Genomic DNA, 21645 nt, shown 5'->3' with positions numbered 1-21645 from the left:
TCCCAAATCAGCACAATTTCAATCATCAAAACATTTGCTGAAAACACAATTTTTCTAAAAGGAGAATATGTAACAGATTTTTTTTTAACTTTTAATTTAAAAAGTTATACATGTTAATTTTTTTAATCTGGTAAAAACAAAAAAACAAAGAAAATGAATCACCCACAGTCCCATCACAAAGTACAACCTCTCTTTTACATTGTGGTGCATTATCTAGTTTTGACTCCTTTTCGTCTGTACTGCTGACTTCGAGAAAGCTAATCATAATTTAAATATGGTTATTTAGATCATTTCCATAGACTAGTTAATAAATTATTAACTTAATATAATTATATTTTCTCACAAGTAGTGAAAGCTAAGGAAGCAACAAGGAAAAAAATACTGTTTATAAAATTAAAAATGTATACAAAAGTCAAGACAGCCATATAACTAAAGATAAAATCAGAAGAGGAATATAATCTTGGGAGAAAAGTGTCAGGGTTCGGGGACAATCCTCAATTTTCTGTTGTGGGAAGAAAAGACTACCCTTTTCTCCTCATTATAAGCCTCCGTCTCTGATTCATCCTCCACCACTTATCCTCCATAAGTGCTCACTTTGTGCACAGTAGTTGTATTTTATAAAATTTCCAGAACACTGAATTAGTGAAAACGGAACCCCTGCCCCTAAGACAAATGCAGGGTGAGGTTCTCCCAAGCCTCTGGTCACAACATTTCCACCAATCCATCAACACAGGACCTTGTTTTATGTGTGTTTCTGTTTGAGAATACTGTATTTAGTATATATGGTTGCTGATTCAGTATCACTGAACTCACGGGCAGCAGCACTGTAGCTCATGCTTGAACTAAGTTTATCTAATGCAGATCTTTTCTCTGTCAGGCAATCATAGCCCTCTTGCACTTAGGGTCACCAGACAGCACTTCAGTACTACACTTGGGGGTCATTTTAAATAGCAAAATCATCAACAGAGAGCACAAAAATGCAGGCAGTGTAGCAGTAAGTAGACCTCAAGAGTTCACCTGTTTACAGCAAGAGCTGAAACAAGCAGGCAGAGTGGGGCCTGGTTTGACCTCAGCTGGGAGGTTACACACTAGGCAACTCAAATTCTGTTGCTTTGCACATACCACAAAAGTGCCGTGAGTACTGATTTGGGGATTACAAATAAATTTTAGCAGGTGAGCAAATTCTCAAATTATGCAACCTACAAATTATGAGAAATTGATTATGTATTATATATCAGTATGTATATATATCAGTATGCATTACTGGGTGTGTGAAAATTATAAAAATAGGAATTTATTGCATTATCGAGGAGAAAAATACATTCACCTCTATGAAGTGTCTAACACGCTGACAGAAAAAGATATTAACATAAAATGTTAAGCATAAGTGAAAGGTTGAGATAGCACTGAGAGAAAAATTATCTGTAATATAAAGGAAAAAGTACACATCATTAAGATATATTACAAAGCCATAGTAATTTGTATATGATAATTAATATGCTGGTATACAACAAGCAAGTAGGCCAATATAAAAAGTATAATAAAGGCCCAGAAACAGATTCACATACATATATAGGAGGAATCTGGTAAAATGGGGAGAGGCATTAGAGAAAGAGGAGATTATGCAGTTAATGTTGTTTGGAAAATCAGATGACTTAACATAGACAAAATTAAGTTAGCCCCTCCACCTCCGAGAAAATATAAAGTTCCAGTGAAATAAATATTTTATTTGTAAATAAAACTATAAAGGCAATAGAAGAAAGTGTAGTACGAGTTAGATTAAGAAGAGAAAATTTAATCCAAAGAGAGTAGAAGGAAGACATAATAAAGATATAAATGGGAGTCAACGAAACAGAAAACAAACAAACAACAACAAAAAAAAGAAAAAAATGAAACCCAAACTTGAGTCCTTTGGAAAGATCAATTAAATGAATAAATCTCAAAGAACACTGATCAAGAAAAAAAAAGGAACAGAAATGATAAATAACAGGAAAGAGAGAAGGCATCCTCCAGGCAATAAAAAGACAGTGAAGGAATATAATGGGAAATTTCACGTGGAACTGACTCCCGGCAAACAGAGAAATCCTACAAAGTTTTTAAGGAAATTACACTGCCCAAGAAACCGCAATCCCTTCTTGTCCGTGGCTTTTTGGCCTCTAAAGCAAACTCCCATTGCTCAAGCCCACGTCAACAGGAAATATGTTGTACTAGTGGGGAAGCCCCTAAGAAAGGCATTTTTCCCAACATCTCCGTTCTCTGCACACAGGAAAGATAACAGCAGAAACAAGCCAGAGGGCACAGTCCGGGCCCACAGGTGACAGTGGACGAGGAGAGTCCTCTCCGAAAGCTGAACTAGAGTCCAAGCAAATAGCTTTCTCCCATTCCAGTTCAGGGAGTCTTCACAACTGCTGCCTGGCAGCACTTGGTAATCACTCTGGACCAGTGACCACTGCGTTTCTGCACGCTTCCCTTTTGTCAATGTGGGTTCTCACTGAGGCTATTCTATTCCTCTTCCACCACTAATTTTGGGTGGGGAAGGAGCTAGAAAACTTGGCAAGTAGTAAGGATCCCCATCCAATCTTGACTGAGAGGATCTCACATCACCCAGATGTCACAGACTTCAGGCTGGACACTGTCATTGTTGGGGGTATTTGCAAGGTCTCCCTTTGAGAGACAGCAAATGTGTTCTATGTGAAAGGAAGGTGTGCTGTGGCAGAGATGATTAATTGTGGACCAATATCTATTCTCCCTTTCATCACATTATGGGACTCCTAATTTTCAGCTGGGCACATGGACACACAGCTAGAGGAATGTTTCCCACTCCTGTGAAGCTAGGTATGGTCCCATGTCTAAGTTCTGCTCGTGGCAGAGGAGAACAAATGATGTCTGCCACTTCTGGGTCTCCTCCTTTAAAGGAACGTGTGTGCACTCCTCTTGCCTTTCTTGCTTCCCACTGGCTGAATACAGATGTGATGGAGAGAGCCTAGGCTCTTAGAAGGAAGATAGAAGACCTTGGACCAGAGATGGAAGCCGGCTGTTGAGAACAGCAAAGCTGTCCTACCTGCCCTGCACCACCCATCTTGGGGCTATTAGGTAAAATAAATGAACATCAGTCCTTTTTATACTTTGGCATTTAGGGGAGTTTCTTTGCTATGGCAGCTTAGACTGACACCAATAATAATTCAACACAAAGATTAAACAGTTTCAGTACTAATGATTTCCTCCAGCCGTGTTAGATCAGAGTCAAGACTGGGTCACAGCTCTTCCTAGGCTGGCAGTGTAAGAGGGTGAACCGAGGAGCCCTAACGGCATACTTGAGATATATTAGGTTCATGTCTCTAGATTTGTTTTTGTTTTGTTTTACTGAACTAACCGTAACTCACCATGATAAGGGAGGCTGAGTTTGCCTAAGGAAGCTGAAGAGAATTTTCAATGGAAGAAGGAAAGAGAGAGGAGGAAACATTAGGAGGGAAATGTTAAAAGGTGTACTTAAAACATTCTGCAGAAAGTTATGTTTAAAGTTATCCCTATTCCATTTTACTAAATTTTCTCATATCAACATTATATATACTTTTGGAGTAGGAGTTAATTATTTTTTGGAGAGAATGATGGTATGCTGAAATTAACCTCAAGGGGCTAGTGAGAAGCCCAGAAGGGCTATGGTACATCAAATCTTAAACGGAAATAAAAAGTACGAGAGGACCGCAGGCCTAAATTATTAAATATCCTGCTGCTAAGGCAGGGAAAGGGAAAAAGGACGAAAAAAAGAAAACAGACTGGAATCAATGAAAATACATTTTGACATTACAATTTTGGACAGAACAGAACTTATTACTTTCAACTAATGACAGGAATGGTATTATGGATTAATTTTGCCTTTCATATTATTAAATTGTCAATGACAAAAGGCAAAGTTTCTTTGCTTGAGTTATAAGGATTTTTAACATTGAGGATTTGCTTATAAAGGGACTGGAGTTGTAAATCAAGGAATAACCCAGATCACCTAATGTGGGCCACCCATTAAATGTGTTTTCTCATAAAACATTGTTGCTTTGAAAAGTCCATGAAATGGAAGTGACTGAGTGCACGCTGTCACAAAGTGACTCTCAAAACCTGAGGTCCAGAAACTTCTCCCAAAAACTGCCCCTCTGCATTAAACAGTTAAATTCACTGCAGAAATCTGAATTCACTGCATATCCCGCATCCACAACACAAGATGCCCTCTGTGGTGGACGTGGAGGTGCACTACCCGGATCCCTCTTCAAGGAAGGACCAAGTACCCCAGATGTTCTACTGACCGCCCCTTCAGGGTCTGCCTCAGCTGCAGAGAGCTGCCTGCCCACGGGCTTGCCCGCCCTCGTGGGCCACATCCAAAGACGGAGATAAGTGGGGCAAAAAGGCCCTGCCCTCGGGCTCCATGTGGGACAACTCCAGCAGGCCCCGTGTGCTCCCTGCAGGGGTGGCAGAGGCTTCGTCAGGCTGGCATGGTTGCCCCACCTCTCTCTCTGCTCAAGCCTGCTTTCTTCCCCCCCTTCCTGATTCTGATCCCAACAAAGACCCTGCATGCCAGGCCCCATCTCAGCATCTGTTCCAGAGAATCCAACCAGCTTGTGTGGTTGTCAAGAGTGACCTGGGAGAGCCTGCAAGAAGACGGCCCGCTTGCCACCTGGCTGGGAATGAAGACCTTTGTCTCGGCCCAGAGAGCTCAGGTGGTCGAGAAAAGCCGAGCCTCAGCAAAATCGCCTTTCAGACTTCACCTTGTCATTGCAGCCACACCAGCCGCAAAGTTGCCCTTGGCAGTCTGGAGAGACTTCCTGGGCGAGTGAAAGGACTTTCTCAGCCACTGGTTCTCCTTCTTTAGACTGAGCCGAACTTGACACTAAGCCAATCTCTGAACCCAACAAGCTTCAGCATTTTATGAAAAGCATTTTTTGTTCATTTATTTTTCAGTCGATTGTAGGCTTTTGGCTTGTTTTGCTTTTATTTATTTATGCTCCTGTTTATGGATTTACCCCCTGGAAGCAATCTGGCAGGAAAATGATGTTTATCTCATTGTATTTTACTCACAGTATATGGCTGAAGAAAGAAGTCATCTTATTTTAATGCTGTATAGATGACTTACTAAGGGGTTTTGAAATGAATAAAATTAACACTATCACTAAACAGAGCCGAAATAGTGGCCACTGTTCCCCATGCAAACAAATTCAAAATTATTTCCTGGCTTTGACAGCCCTTCCTTCAGCAAAAACAAAAGTTTGGAGTCAATTTAAAGTGTTTGAAAAGATTATTCAAAATCAAAGTCCCCAAACCTTGAAATCCACAACATCTCCACCAAGTTTTAAAATATATTAACTGTGGTGAGGGACTGAGGTAAGAATCCTTTTAACTTCCAGAAAAATGAGGCTGAGGAAATATCCTTCTTGAAAATGAGAGACAGTGTAGTGAGTTGAACAGTGGTCCCCAAAGGACCACTCTCAAGTCCTGACCCCTGGTACCTGCAAATGGGACCTAATTTGGAAAAAGGGTCTTTGTAGACGAATTAAACTAAGGACATGAGATGAGCTCTTCCTGGATTTCCGGCCCATCTATCAGAGAAAGGTGTCCTGGAAGAGAAAGGAGAGGGATATTTGAGATACAGGGGTAAGGCCATGTGGAGAAAGAGGCAGACTGGAGTGATATGTCTCCAAGTCAAGGAATGCTAAAAACTGCTGTCAGCCACCAGAATCCGGGAGAAAGACACGGAACCCAGTCTCCTCTAGAGGCTCCCAGAAGGAACCCACCTGGCTGCCATCCTGATTTAGGACTTCTGACCTCCGTAATTGTGAGAGAATCCATTTCTGTTGTTGTAAGGCTCCCCATTTGTGGTCACTTGTTTCAGCAGCACAGGAAACTAACACAGGCAATGAGCAGCCACTTACTTTCACGGTGCCACGGGCTCCCCAGTGGGTGAGCTGAGCTTTGATTTCCAGCAGAGACAAGTGTGCTTTGAAGAGCCTGCGTATTAATGTAGGAGGGGTCGTCGAAGAGATCCACCCGACACGTGTGCTTCCTCAGTGACGCCTCTCGTTGGGCCTGCACCCCTCTCTCATGTGCATTACCTGTGGTGAGTAGTTAACAATCAATGTACCATGTTTTCGCTTTGTAAACAATAAATAAAATCATGGTTTTCAGCCCAGCATTGACAGGAAGGGAAAAGCCATGCCCCTCTCACACAAGAACTGAATACCGACAGAGATCTGACTGTAAAAACAAAATCAGCGTCGGTCTTTGAGGGAAAGCACACTCTGGCTGGCCTCCCTGCCCACCCGCCTGCCCCGTCCCTCAGCTGACCCGCTGGTTCAACAGCAGACAGCAGATAAACCGGGAAGACCCGAAAGAGGAACAGCCAGGGGAGGCAGGGAGCTGACTGTCCAGCAAACAGCACACACCTGCACGGCTCAGACCGGCGGTCCAGGAACCGAGAAAACACACATGCCACGTGGAACTTGAATATCTACTATGTAAGCTGCTTTTCAAAAACCTCATCACTTAATTTTAAATTATTAGGAGTGGAAGTCCATCTTCCCTCTGTTGCCAAGGTTTTGTTTTGCCAGACGCAGCCAGCAGCACCAGCTGCTGATGGTCATTGTGTCATCTGACGGGAAGAACCCACCGCTTGGGTTACCGCCTTCTTCCCCCGACCCTGCCCTCTCCCCTCCACTCCATTCAATCCTTGTGGCCAAAATTATCTTTTTATGGCTGAAAATCTGATCCTACTTCTCAGAGGTTAAAAAACCCTGTCACTGCCTCCCACTGCTCTTCAGATACAACTCAGACTCTTCAGTAAGCCCCAGGCCCTCTGCCAGTGCCCAGCTTCCCTTGCACCCCAGTCCTCCCCAGTCTCTGACCGGGCTCACATGGGCCTTCTCGCAGTGTAAGCGCCACCCTGAGGCCGTTTTCTCTGACTGACATGCCCTTCCCTCCCCTTCTCCATCTCCCTCATCTTGAGGTGTCAGTTTAAACACATTTTTCTCAAGAGAACCTTCCCTGACCTTCTCAGACTAGACTCTGTCTCTCTGCTTTCCTAGAAGTTTGCACTTCACCTTTGAAGCCCATATCACAAAAGTAATTCGTTCCACTATGTTATCATCTTTTTTAAACATCTGTTCTGCATCTAGACTGCATGTTCCGTGAAATCAGGGATGCTGTCTGTCCGGTTCACAGCTGCAACCTCTGCCTTTTGCACCTGCCTAGCATATACTACAACATCAACAAACAGTGACAGAACGAAAGGATACCAGCACAATATTTCACTACCTGATGGCATGAAGTACTTTGTACCATCCAACTGGTTCTGACCTGAGAATGCCAGGATAGAATGTTTTCGCTTTTCTGTTTAAACACATACACGTATAGTCTTGGCAAGGTCCCCGTGAGGCTGCACCCGAAGTAGTGACGTCGACATTCCCCTGTTTTACTATAAAACGACAGCAGTCCTTCCAGTCAATTAAACCCCTTCAATGTGGTCCAAAAGGGACCAGCTTTATACTGGATTTCACATCATGGCGAATAGTGCTACGATTCTTACGATGCAAGTATGGAAACCTAAAACACACCAAATAGGGGAAGCCGGGTCGGAAGACTACAGTCCTGCCTACTGCCTGCTCCTCCTTCACTCCTTGTCTGTCCAGTCCTTACCCGTCCCCTTGTCCCATGTCTGCTCTGTATGTGGGGTATCCTGAGGAAGCAGTGGGATTTCTACAGAGGGAGGGGCAACAGGGCACCTTACCTCTCTGTTGCATTTTACAACACAGGACAGTTTCCATTTGCTTGGTTAAGTGGATTCATCAACTATATTATCCAATTTAAACTAAACTTACTTTCACAAATGGACAAGTGGCTAAAAGACCACTGCCAAGAAATCAAGGGCTGAAGATCACTCTTTTACTCAGTACAAGCTCCTCCTTAACTATGTTATGAACTTATAAACAATAATGATCTGATTAGATCAACTTTGGCCTCCTGACAGTTAAAATTATCAAGACTGAAATGTGGATTTATGCCTATTTTGTTTATTTTGTTTATTAGTAAATGCTCTAAATGTATATTGGGCCTTGAGTTATTACCTAATGACAGTATTCAGCCATTGTAATTAGCAAGACAGTTTTTGAAAATGTCTATTTATCATTAACTCTAACTTTGAAATTTTCTACTCTTGTGTATGTTTTATAATACATGCATAATACATTAGTATCCTGCAGAGAATTCATGCATGATTGAATTCTTATTTATTTAGGAGTACCTTCCCATAAAAATTTAGTGAAAGTGGAATATGATGAAAAGTGTGTAAAAAACCAAAAACAGACTAATGGACATAGAAAACAAACTATGTTTACCGAAGTGGAAACGATGGGGGAGGGATAAATTAGGAGTCTGGGGTTAACAGATACGCATTACTATCTATATAACAGATAAACAACAAGGATAACATAGGGAAGTATATTCAATTTCTTGTAAACACAATGGAAATGAATCTGGAAAAAAATACATGTATGTATGTGTGTGTGTATATATATATACATATATATATATAATTGAGTCACTTTGCTGTATGCCTGAAACCAACACTGTAAATCAACCACACTTCAATAAAAAACAAAAAAATTTTTAAAGTGTTTGTAAGAGGTCTGCTTCTAAATTAACATGGACCTGGGTTCAGATCCCCCTGGTACCTCTTATTATTTGTGTGGCCTGAGGCAAATTACTTAACCTAAGTGTCAGTTTTCATATCTGTAAAATGGGGATGCCAAGCTTAAAACACGTTATGCGGATACAATGAGAGTGTGGGTGAGCCCCTCACTGAACTCGGTGCCTGCCTCGCTGCTCAGCTGTGTGCTTACTCACTGATGCTGGCACGCTGAGCATGGTGCTCATATCTTGCTTTGATATTCTTCCCGTCCCTTTCCTGACCTGACTCCGACTTGTCCTGTAACATTCTGCACCTCAGGCTGGGCAAGGTGCCACTCCACAATAAACTGTAGGTCTCTATTTATTTCTCTGCCTTCCCACTGACACTGCAAATTCCTTGAGTCCTGAGGAGAGATTAGAACCCATTTATCTGTTAACTTCCACATCTTCAACGCCTGGTATAAAGCAGGTGCTCAAAAGAAAAATGTTTGTCAGGTGAATGAACAGATGACTGAATGTCTACCCAGTTTTCCTTTCTTAGCAATTGTGGCCCCACCATGTTGTAAAGACCCTGAGGCACCCTTTAGCACGGGGTGCTGACTCGTCTGTCCGCCCCCAGCGCACTGGCACGAGCCGACCACATCGAGTTTACCAGCCCACGGGGCTACACAAAAGCATCAATGTCTAAACAGTCTCTCTCAAAAACGACCATTCCTTTTTTGCAAATGAGCCATTATATCTAAGTCAGTAATGCTGTCTTCAATCAAAAAAATAAAATAAAAAATAAACCACAGAACTCACCCTGTGCCCAAATTAAAAATCTTTCTAGGGTAAAGTGTGTGGTTGATGGGAGCTTAACCACACATGCCAGGCACCATGCATTCCAAAAGTTCTCCGTGCCAAGTATTACTTTGAGAACCTATCCAACCTGCTGAAGAGAAGATTTGTGGCAGAAAATAAATACATACACGCTGTATGTACTATATGTACCAAAGTTTTTAAGTGCAAGCTCTTAGGGTTTGTGGGAAATTAACATCTTTTTTATTTAAAATATCAATATTTTCATTTTAACTTGAAGGTTGGGGAAACATTATTCTATTCTGCTAATTATTTTTCTCCACAAGGGAATTTATTATTAAGGGCAGAACTCTTTTATACGTCTTGAAATAAATACAATTAACTCCTTCAACAATGAGACGCCTACTGCAGTGTTTCTAATACACCAGAATTCAAGCTTCAAGTCAGTATTTGAATCAACAAATTACTTTGAGTAAAAAAGCCAGACCTTACTGAAAATATTTGTTTAGGTGTCTCTTAAATGCTTACGTATGAATCTCTGGGAAAAGCCATTAAAAACAGTCCATTTGTTATTCTGGCAACTTCTATTAGTTTGGTCACTGGTTGTGAATTTCAGGTCACTTTTAAATACATGCCCAAGTAGTCACAGGCCCGCCCCAAAATAGGAGCCCCTGACTTCTGGGTGTCTGTGGGTAAACACACACTGAGTTAGAAAAGCCCTTCTAGCCTCAACAAGAGGGACTTCACTTGTTCGCTGTGGCCCCTGGTGCGGGGGTTGAGTCTCCCAACCCCGCACAGTCTTAGTGGCTGAGGTCTGGGGAGATGGCTTCCTAGCACTCTGGTTCCCACTGGAAGTTAGAATCTGCTTTTCTAGGAAAACAATGCTGTAGTGCAGTGATCTTCAGGGGTTAGAGGATATCCAGTGGGAGGGTCTTTTCCAAACTACAAACAACATCTCTCACCTCCCTGAGATTCTGAAAGGTTCCCAGCTGTGAACTGCTACCTTAGGTCACCGTGAGGGAAGGCAGTGTGCCAAGGCTCTGTTTGGGTCCCAGACTGCCCCACAACCAGTGTAACAGGAGAACAGGTGCTTGCAATAGAATTTCCTAGTGCTGTATTTGCCATTACGAAATATACATGCAAACTCCGGGACAGGAAACAAAAATGTCAGAATACGGTCACTAGTCTAGGAGACAGCCATCATGGCCAAAAGTAACTCTATAGAAATAGGTTCCAGGCTCCAAATAAGTGTTTATTACAAAAGTCTGTTGAGTTTAGATCTGATAGTGCTTAGGGCATGTGGAAGCCAGGAAAGAATAAGGGGTTACATGGTATGTTGGTTTAAAGGAGAAATAAAACCAAGATAAACAGAAACAGTAAATTGGATTCTAGGACAAGGTTACACTTACAAAAAGAAAAATCTTGAATAAAGTTGAAATGGTACCTCCCTATCCACTAATTCCTTCTTAACTGTATGCTTTGGCGGCACGGACGGGGAGGGGGAAGGCTACTTTAAAAACGTAAAATAAAAATCAAATCAAGGTGAGTGCTCCTGAGAAAAAAAGGAAAAGGAAGGAAAGCATAGCCCTCTTCTCTGACGATAGTGTCTTGATTTGGCACAGTCAGCATCATCCTAGGAATGCTGAGGATTTTCATGCAGTGAGTTCCCTTCAGGAGCTACGTGACTGCAGACAGGAGGGTGTGCCACGACGACTGTTTCGTGGACTGGAGGGAGATGAGCTGGAAGGAGTCGTATTTGGGCAAGGCTAACCGATTTGGAGTTCCACAGGACTCCGTCCTGGGTCCAAAACTATCTCTCTCTTCCCTGTTCTCTCTCCGTGCAATGACCAGGGAACTGGTCCTGGCACACTCAGGAATTCCAGCTCTCATTTATACTTTCTCCCTCCCCCTCTCCCTCCCTCCCTGCCCTCTCTGTGCTGGGAATTCTCCATAATTCCCACTCATCCCTCAGGTCTTGGTTTGGTTGCCACTTCCTTAGGGAGAACCTCTCCAGCCCCCCTAGATTAAGTTGGGTTTCCCTGTTATTTGTTCCCATAACATCTTGGGCCTTGAAATACTCATCACATTCGTAAGCATTGGTTTAAGGTATGTCTTTCTGGCTAAACTGCAAACTACATGAATGCCAATTGTGTCTCCAGCCCTAGCACCCAGCCCAGTGCCTGCCCCACAGGAGGTCCTTATAATCACTGAGTGCCTTATTGGATAAGTGAAAATGCAGAATGAGATAGAACAGGAGCTGGAGATATTTCAAACTGAGCTTCAGCATGGGCAGAAGGTGGATACGATACTACAAAGCGTGTGTGGATGCTCCTGAAACTATATCCGAGGTTAGGAATTTCCAGGGGAAGGGGAAAAGAGGAAAGAAGGAAGGAACCGCAGCTCCTAGGGAACACAGTTTTTAAAAGACATTTACTCTTGACATTAATTCAATTTGTTTTAGTCCTATTACTAAGAACTTGTTTGGGACTTTAAATACCTTTGAAGAATGGCATGGAATTTTAGTTTCTATCAAAAAGAACCATGTTTTTAAAGAACTTATAATGCTGTCTTAGCTCACTACTTCTACTATTTTTGCAGGGTAGAGGAAAGTGGTAATCATAGCTGTAACCAAATCCTCAGGTATCCCCACTGTATAAGAAATAATGAAATTAATGGATCACATTGACATAATCCCATAAGAAATATGAGAATATCCTTGGAAGTGAGAGACTACCTTCTAGGTGGCAAGTTGCTGCTAATTTAAGTCCCTAAGTGTGGTTATCAACTCCATCCTCCACTGCATTATTTATAAAGTCCAGTTACCTCCCCCTCTAAAGCGGCAAAAACTTTTGTTCCCAAAGAAATAAATACTTTCATTAACTTATAAGCATACAATGACTATCTAGCAGTATAATGTTTTTAGGAAAATTAATTTCCAATCTTGATAGTTTATTCCCTACATTTGTGTTGTGGAAAAGTTGTCCCCAACATCAAGTATCACGTGCAGTAATGAGACATGTCATGCCCTGGCAAGTATGGGGTACATGGACCTCTAACTGGGATGCTCACATTTCAGATTTCTTTTTGTTCCCTCTGCCAAGCAGAAATGAAGGTTTTCTCTTAATCCTAACGGCTCTGACGAGCATCAGTTTTCATATGAGCCTACTGTCCGATGTTCTGTGAAGTGGCACTCCCTGGAGGTTTGAGGAGAGCAAGCACCTTTCCAGTGAGAGGGCCTTCATGATGTCAGAGCAGTGGAAGAGCCCTGAAAGCAGAACCGCAGGGTGGAAGGGCACACAGGGACAGGGAAGAACCGCAGCTTCCCGACTGACACACACGGGGCATTCTGGGCTTCTCAGAACGCGGGAGGCCTGCAGCCGAAGCACGTGTTTGGTTGTTCACCCTTGACTTTCCCACGAAGTACTTAAGAGCAAGGGCCCCACACGACCCCATAACTTAAAAGGAAAAAGGAGAGTGGCAGATGGAGAGGGGCGATTGTACCTACCCGCGGCCCTGCTTTGTTCTAAACAGTTCTCATATACACTGCTGCACTTGGAGTTTCCAGGCTGTATGAACAACAAATTGCAAAACATTAACAAACACAGAATAAGTTCAGAAGCTTTATTATTTTTTTCTTTAAAAAAAAGTCTTCATTTTTTCCCTTTAAAAAAGTATCTTTTTTCCCATAAACTTTAAAAACAAAATAATGTTCCCAGCAGAATTTAGTGGACAACTTCACTTTCCGACACAGGAAGTGCCTGACAGGTGAGAAAAGGAAACTGAGACTTTAGGTGGCGAGTACAGACGCCTCTCCTGGTGCGTTGCTTTGGCATTACAGAGAAAGGTCTGACTGGGGTCGGGGGTGGTAAATGTAAGGGCTGTATCCGAGAGTTACTGCTTCCGCTTGGGAGGTCACGTTGCAGGACTCAATCCAAGTCTCAGCCAGAAAGTGTGATTTCCAGAACACTTGTGCAAACACTGGCCATGGAGTAAACCACTATTTAACCATGAACCAGCAGACTGGAGCCCTACTCTACTGAGGTGTGTGCCAGGCTCACTTTTCATCCTTGAAAATCTCATGCTGTCAAAGGCGTCAATGATCCCTTATACACATAGCTCTCTTCAGTAACAGTATAGGAGTCACTGATGCCTTTGAGAAGGGCAATGTCTATCCTTCAGAAAGATTGATCTGGCAGTTTCATATAGGAGGATTTAAAGGAATGAAATCAGAGACAAGAATGGGGCTTTCAGAATCATCCAGGCAAGTGGGGACCAGAACTGAGGAAGACGCAAGAGGAATGATAAAGGCTGGGTAGATTCAAGATATTTTCATGGTAGGATCCTAAGCCTTGAAGACTGAGTTGATATGAGGCCCAAATTGTGAGAAACAGAAAAGACTGAAGATCAGTGAAAGAGTAGGACTGCTATTAATAAACATGTGTAAATCAGTAAAGGAATCTGGCTTGGAGTCAAGCATAGAATGGTGAGTTTAATCTTGATATGAACTAGCAATGTAATGCTTGCGGCATTATGGCTGGAGAGGGAGGTAACGGCTGAGACTGAGAGGTTGGAGGAGCACGCACAGAGGTGGCATGCCTGAGGTGAGACCAGGGCCAAGGCCAGACCCCTCGGAAGTGATTCCATGGAGGCGAGGCAGGGGCTCGACTTCACAGGGGAGGGGATGCAAGAAAACAAGATATTAAAAAGAAAAGATGCAACTTACTTTGAAACACATCAAAAATAAGATGGATTGATGGATGGCAGATAGCTACACAGGATGACAGAGCAAACAGAGTAAAAGTACAACTGTAGGACCTAGGTGGTGAGCATCTGAGTACTCACTATGTATTTCTTCCAACTTTTTTGTGACATAGAGGTTGAAGGACGGACAAGGGCACAGAGTTGGGAGGAGGGGTGGGCTCAGGAGCTCAGCGGAAAGATTAGCCATGGAGACAGTAGCTAAGGAAGAAAGTTAAGGAACACGTGGAAAGACCTGGAGATGGGAAAGGGTGAAGTTGAGGGTAACACGTTGGACAGTCCTAGTCTTCTCAGTGAAGTAAGATGTGAGGTCATCCCCTGAGGCCGAGGCTGGGGGATTAGGAGAACAAATTATTTAATACAGGCTCCGACAATGATTCACTCTCTGGCTCTGTAATGAGGAAGATGATACCTTCTCTAAACCAGCATTTGGAAATCCTCAAATTAAGCTCTCTGGTGATAAGGACAGAAGTGCATGGCTAGCTCCAATAGCAATAAAACATTACTTACCAAATAGCACAACTTTTCACACCGTATGGGACAGTAAGCCATTTGTTCTGTGGCTTGAACTTGGATCCGCACATCCGAAACACCACCAGCAGGCGGCTGCTTCCCTGGGATTTCATTGTAATACTCATGATCCCCTCTCTCCTCGGCATGGCCGTCAACATGCACCTCCTCACTGTAAGGGAAAAAAGCATCCCCAAGACACTGGGTGGGAATTCAAATGCTGTGGGGGATGCAGAGGGAGCAAAGCCATGTAAATCGTCCTGAAAAACTTCACATTCATGTTTTAAGTTTATAGCTGTGCTTAAGTGATGTCAAACTTCTGGATGGAAGCAACCATATGGTTGAGTTGTTTAGCTTTCTGTAGACAATTAAAGTGGGGTCAGCCAACAAAAAGTGCCAGGGGTGATGCTTTTGTGTCTTTCCTCAGTGATAAAATATGTGTATGGGTGTGTATATCCATATACATACATAGATATGCATGTGTATTATGTATATGTATGTATGTGCGTGTATATATATAGATATATACACATATGTATCTACATATCTATACGAACTCCCTGAATGTAAGGTGTTTTGTCAATAGGATAAAAATACAAAGTTTTCCTGGTTGTCTCCAGAATGCTTTCACTGTATCATTTCGGAAATGCTTTGCTTGAAGAAAATTTAGATATTGGACAGAGGGCCTGGCCCAGTTTATTAAGCTAAGATGAAAATAATACAAGAGCTATGGCCAACTATCTTGTCTGCACAAATCTGGAATATATGAGATTCATAAAGAAATATCAGAACCATATGTGGCAAGTGGGTAGATTTACGTAAACATGCATTGTTTTAAAAATTGAAACAAGGCAAAAAAAAAAAAAGGATTTTTTTTCTTCCAAATCGGAATTAGTAAAAGTTGCTTATGACAAAGAATAAATCAAGTCCATTTGGACTGAGCTGATTCCACTGACAACCCACACAGTTTTGTTGGGTTCATTACATGTCAACAAAATGACAGCACTCAGATGTAAGTGCTACCCTAGGGAAAATCCAACACCAGGGCCTGCTGCGAGCTCCTCTCCTCCGCTACCCTAGCCCACCTCCTAGAGGGAGATCTCCAGACCCAGTGTTGGCCGAGACACAAAATGACAAAGTACGGGTTTCCAGAAATGCACTTAAAAGTGCCTGAGAGTTTTGCTTCTTGGGTGTGAAATCTACTAGCCGGCGGCCTCACTGCATTCCCACTCGTGGTGGATTCTGACAGGCCTGAAAGGGCTCAGCTTTCCTGGTGGACTTCCTGTGCCTCAGACAGAACCGCCAGATCCCCGGGTCACGTCGTGTTCTACCCCTGTCATAGCTTAGCTGGAGCTGATCTAGTTGCACTGCAAACCAGCAAACCAACAGGAATTCTTGCTCCAGCCATTGTATTCTTATTATTCTGCTCTTCTTCCTTAATTTTTTAAAACGTATAATGCAAGGGATCTGGGGTTGAAACAAATCTGAGAAATGTGTTGATGCTTATTATTTTATGATACTGCCTGATTCACTCATAGTTCTGTATACCATCAGAGAAACAGGGTCAGTCCCTTCCCACTGTTAGTGTTTCCTTTAATTCTGCTACAGAGCAAGGGGGAATATCTGGACAAATATGAATGGAGGGAAAAAACAGAAAATGTCACTGTTAGATTGGACTGAAACTGTACCTGTTTGTAGGAAAAACACTACTGATTTCATTGCTCAATTTAAATTGCTATGTTAACTTTAAAACCAAACGAAATACGGTAAGTCAAATAATTATAGAACTCCTGGCTGACCTTTCACAAGACGTATTCAAAGAAGGATTTTTCAAATACTGTTTAAACCGGAGTTCGAAGGCCTGCCCTATGGTACTTATGACGTCTTGGGCCATTCCACTGCGGCACTCCAATATGTGGCAGGCTGCAAGAGGACACACAAAACAATTACCATCGACTGTCAGTAAGAGAAGGGTATATAAAGTCAAAACACCTGCAGAACAGGAACTGGGAACTGAATAAAAGGAAGCAGGTTTACAAGCTCTCTTCAGCTCTGAAATGGCATAAAGAATACCTCATATTTCACATGCATCAAACAGAAGAAACATTCATATTTTACAACCAAGTATCTCAAAACATTTACAATTTTTTGCCTTGAGGTAGATATCTGGGGCCCACATTTTAATAAAGGCAGACTCAGCTTGACTAATCGTGTGACTCTGGTTCAGTGCTAGATCTAGAATTCCACCCAGAAGATGCTTAGAGCAGCAACCTGGCGGGAAGATGAGGGGTTTTTTGTTTTGTTTTAATTTACTTACATTTTATTGAAGTACAGTCAATTTCAGTGTCTCAATTTCTGGTATACAGCACAATGTCCCAAGCATGCACACACATACATATATCCTTTTTCATATTTTGGTGGGGAAGATGAGTAGTCTTGCTTTCACATGGCGTGCCACAGATGACTGAAAAAAAGGTGACTTTCTAAGCTCCCCCCAACAGAATGGGGGATGAGCTACTGGTGAAGATAGGGGCTTTTACAACGCTCCCTCCGCTTGCCGTTCCTTTGCCCTGTCTTTGAAATCCTACCAAAGAACTATCTCCAATAAGCATCAAAATAAAGATGTCATGAAGACAACATTACCAGAAGATGTTCAAAATTTTTACGAGACACTTTATTTGAGAAGCAGTTACTGGAAAGGACTAATTTTCCTGAGCAAATTCAAGAAGCAAATTGTGGAGAGGGCCGCTGACAGACTCTCACACACAAATTAGCAAGGCCGCCGCTGCCGCTACGTAAAAACAGGAGCTTATGTTTGGGGACCATAAATTAACCTCCCCACCATGAGGAATATCAGGCTTGCCTTGGTTAGAGTATGGTGTCGTGCTTAGGGCCTTACCATACGAAGATTTAACTGAATTTGTGGTTTCATAAGGATGGCATAGAAAAGGTCGTAAGGATGGCTTAAAGTGAGAGGCAGTAAGTCCCATGAGAAAAATTTTAACAACAAATTGGTTTGTATAGAATTGAGGGGTGAGGAAAAGCTTGATAATGGTTAAGCATATACAAGAATGTTGTAAAAACCTGTCAGCTATTCTCTGAGAACAGGAAAGGCTTAAATGAGAGCACAGGGAATCAGACACCCGGGAAGGTATGAAGCTGTGGGACTAATGCGGGAATATATTACCAAAAGGGACACCCAAGGAGAGCAGAGCCCCGTCTTGATAGAATGATTTAACTGTGTTGACTTGGAAGCATGATTTTAGGCTTTGCATTATCTTAGAAAGGATTTTGTATTTATTTAAAGTAAAAGGCAATCCATTCACATCTAATGGAATTTGCAGAGCCTCTCACGGCAGGTGACAGTAGAACATGCAACGGTGTTTCCTAGCTTTATGCGGATAATCATCTCAAGGAATGTCAGATAATTCTCATTTCAGAATTAGCTGAACATTTACTTAAAGGATTTATGTCTCTGAACTTCCGGAAGGGATATTTGTGTATATGGGGGTGGGTGGTATTACTAAATCAAACAACATTAAGGTGCCAAACCTCCAAAAGTTATTTAACTTTTCTTTTTTAAAAATAATTTTTGTGGGGGTCAACTAGGTTTATGTATTACTTACTTATGTATTTGAAATGAAGGTGGGGGGGATTGAACCTTGTGAATGCTAAGTACACACTCTACCCCTGAGCTATAACCTACTCCTTATCATTGCGTATAAGGTTGTCCCTTTAAAGAAACAACTTGGATCCTGAAACAGACTTAGGAGCTAATTACAGTTTTGAAAACTCAATTAAGAAAATTCGTAACCGAAGGGAAAATGTTTGGGCTGTCTTTTATTTTATCTTTTTTTTTTGAATTTTTTTTTTGAGGGAGGTAATTAGGTTTAATTATTTACTTACTTGATGGAGGTACTGGCAATTGAACCCAGGACCTCATGCAGGCTAAGCATGCACTTTACCAATTGAGCTATACCCTCCCCCCAAGATATTTTATTTATTCATTATTATATTATTTATTTTTATTTTGGAAGGGGAGCTAATTAGGTTTATTAATTTTTTGTACAGGATGTACTGGGGATTAAACCCAGGACCTTGTGTATGCAAAGCATGCACTCTTCCAGTTGAGCTATACCTTCCCACCTGGGCTGTCTTTAGACTGCCATTGTATATTGCCCCTTCTTTTTCTCTACACAAGCTTCACATAGTGACCAATGCATAGAAGGTGTTTTTAAAATAGGTGTTGAAGGAATAAATACTGATTTCTCTGAATCACACCAAAAACCCAACTGTGAGAAACTGTCTTCACTTTTACTGAAGTGAGACCCATAGGGAGCCCCCATCATGGGCAGGTTCTCACAACCAAGGAGCAGTACACATGATTGCTTGGGTCATTCGTGGCAATGGTCTCCTCCTTCCTGGTCAGACCTCATATCCTTAAATCTTCAAAGTGCCCTTGGAGATGCATCGTCCAGTTGGCTCAAAAGAAGTTGTGTTATACTGTGATAAGAAAAGGTAATTCACTTGATATCTTTTCTTTCATCTCATAAATTCCTGGTCCAATTAAAAATCAAGACTGGAAATCGCATCAAAATGGAAATAATTTTTGAAATTTTATTTTCTCTTAGGATCAAGAAGATGTCTGGAGATAAAGATGGAAAAGATAATGAGAGAGGCAGGAAATTCAAGCATAAATAAATAGATAAGTAAAAAAAATAGACAGATAAAGAAAGAAAAACTGAAATGTCCCTCCCATGAGAAGGATGAGAGAACAAGGATGTTTGAAAGAACTCTATGCAGAGATTCAGATCCCAGTTCAAGTTCCAATTATGCCATGATCTATGTGAATAAGTTATTCTATAGCAAGGTCCTCACTGCCAAGGCACTGAATGATCTTTGAAGTCCCCTCCTGCTTTATAGAAATCCTAGCCTCCCTCTGTTGCAGGAGTTTAAGGAACAAGGCAAAGCACGTGGGCACACAGGAATGAATGAATCAACCAAAGCCACCAACTGTCCTCTCCCGCTTCTCATGTGCTTCTAAAATGTCTTAATTTTTCTCAACTTTTCTGATTCTGACACTTGAGGCCCTGGTCCTGTTCCTGGGCTGATGTTACCAACATAATTTTCCGCTTTGCCTTAGGTAACCTTGTTACTTTTTAAAGCTTAAACAGAAAGAAAAAGAGAAAATAGTGGTGCCTATCTCTACCAAAGAAACAGCTGGACAAAAAGCCTGACCTGGGCAGGCGCTCCGCTCCGCGCAGCCTCGCCACCTGCAGGGGACGCACGTGTGGATGGTGCTCTTGCTGCTCTCACGTGTTGCTCTGTGAAAATGCTCTTTGTTCTTTTTTAGGCTGCTCATGAGCTAGATGAAGAATGAGCTTTGAATCACATACAAATATGCCCATTTCCCCAGTGCTAGACCCACCTCCAAAAACCCAGATTAGTACCAGCTTGGCCAAGAACTGCCCAATCTTCAGCTAATGGTAAGGAAGAAAGACAAGTTTATAAAAGTCCCAATGACCAGAAAAGAATCTGACTTTCCAGTGATGTGATAATTTTGCATGGAGGCCTGAGCTTTGATCTCCATGTCTGGAATCAGACACAGACCTGGGTCCTTTTCATCCTGCCTTGTAACCAGACAGACCCACAGTTCTACTCTGGGTATGGGGGGCTTTATGAAGTTAGATTTAGAAGAATCTCAGATTCATATTCTCTGACTTTTTCATTTGGTTTCCTAATTGGATAGCTATGGGCAAGAGGCTGAGAACAATTCTTAGAGAATAACAGGCCCTTCTTTACTATTTTATATGTATTTTAAATAGGTCCGTTGTTGTTGCTGTCGGCTTGTTTTTGTTTCTGTTTTTTGCTTTTATTAGAAAAGCAGAAGTTCAAAAGTGCAGCTTCTCAGGTTAACCACCAGATGGAGCTGTGGGACTAAAAGTCTAGCACTGCTTATGAAGAAACCAGTGGGAAGAAGCTAGCCAGCAGTCCAACTACAGTGAGCGAATGACACCAGGACGAATGCAAGTATTTTATAACCACAAAGATAAATATACATAATTAGGTTAATTTAAATTGGTTTTACAGGTGGTATTTGTTTTACTTTCTTCGGTGACTCAGGACCATGGCCTTCCTATATCAGGTAGTCCAGGTAAACTAGGGTCAGACAGAATATTTAAACCTTCCTGTACTAGACACATTTGCGTAAGAGGTGAAGAGATTTCCCCATTGACAGCAATTACAGGGGCCGGCTGTATTAGTCACCAGGTAGACTCAACACATTCTTACTAGAACTCATCTTGTCTACAGAAAAGGCCTTTTATGAAATGAGTTCACTAAAGGGTCCTAGCTGAGATGGAAAAGTGTCAGCTTCCCTGACTTGAATGCATTAATGCTAAAAAAGTGAATCAAGCAAACAGTGGGAACATTTAGGATTATTAGCATGAAACCTAGGCTCTCTGCCTCTCAGCCAGGCTCCCCTTGTCCCTGAGGTCTGGCCCCTGCCTTTACCCAGCCTGTCAACTGCTGGGCTCAGTGGCATTTTTCATCATCTTTCCCCTTAATTCCCTTTCAGTCTGAGACATTCCCAGCTGTCTTCTCCCAGAGAAACTTGCTCTTCCTCCATCTTCACTAATACTCATCTCTTGGTTTTGTCCCACTCCCTGAGAACCTCAGCCCTCTTCTTCCTGGGTTCTTCCTTCAGTGATCTTGCTCACCCTTAGGACTAAGAGCTGCTGTTTCCCCAGTCCTGCACCTGAAGGCCTGGTGTCTCTCCCACCCCTCCACCCACCTCTGGGCTTCTCCTCCACTGAACATTTTCCCCTGCATGAACCCAACTCACTAGGTGATTTTCTAGCATTGTCTCTGGTTTCACTATTTTCTGGTATTTATTCAGGGATTTTGAGCATT

At 42.2% G+C, this 21645-nt stretch overlaps 1 protein-coding gene across 2 annotated transcripts in view; it reads right to left on the bottom strand.

Moving 5' to 3' along the window:
• SHC4 (SHC adaptor protein 4) overlaps positions 1–21645 on the bottom strand; it is a 109824-nt gene that overhangs the window by 6243 nt on the left and 81936 nt on the right. For both annotated transcript variants that reach the window (XM_006208368.4, XM_072962485.1), the window contains exons 7-10: positions 16533–16656; positions 14734–14905; positions 12971–13031; positions 5919–6098 (exon numbers count right to left, since the gene is read on the bottom strand). In XM_006208368.4, the coding sequence (XP_006208430.1) occupies positions 5919–6098; positions 12971–13031; positions 14734–14905; positions 16533–16656 (537 nt within the window). The remainder of the gene's footprint in view (positions 1–5918; positions 6099–12970; positions 13032–14733; positions 14906–16532; positions 16657–21645) is intronic.

Source organism: Vicugna pacos, chromosome 6, assembly GCF_048564905.1.
Source record: "Vicugna pacos chromosome 6, VicPac4, whole genome shotgun sequence".
Taxonomy (NCBI): Eukaryota; Metazoa; Chordata; class Mammalia; order Artiodactyla; family Camelidae; genus Vicugna; species Vicugna pacos.
Note: the sequence above shows the minus strand (reverse complement) of the source record. Positions and strands in the feature narration are given on the sequence as shown.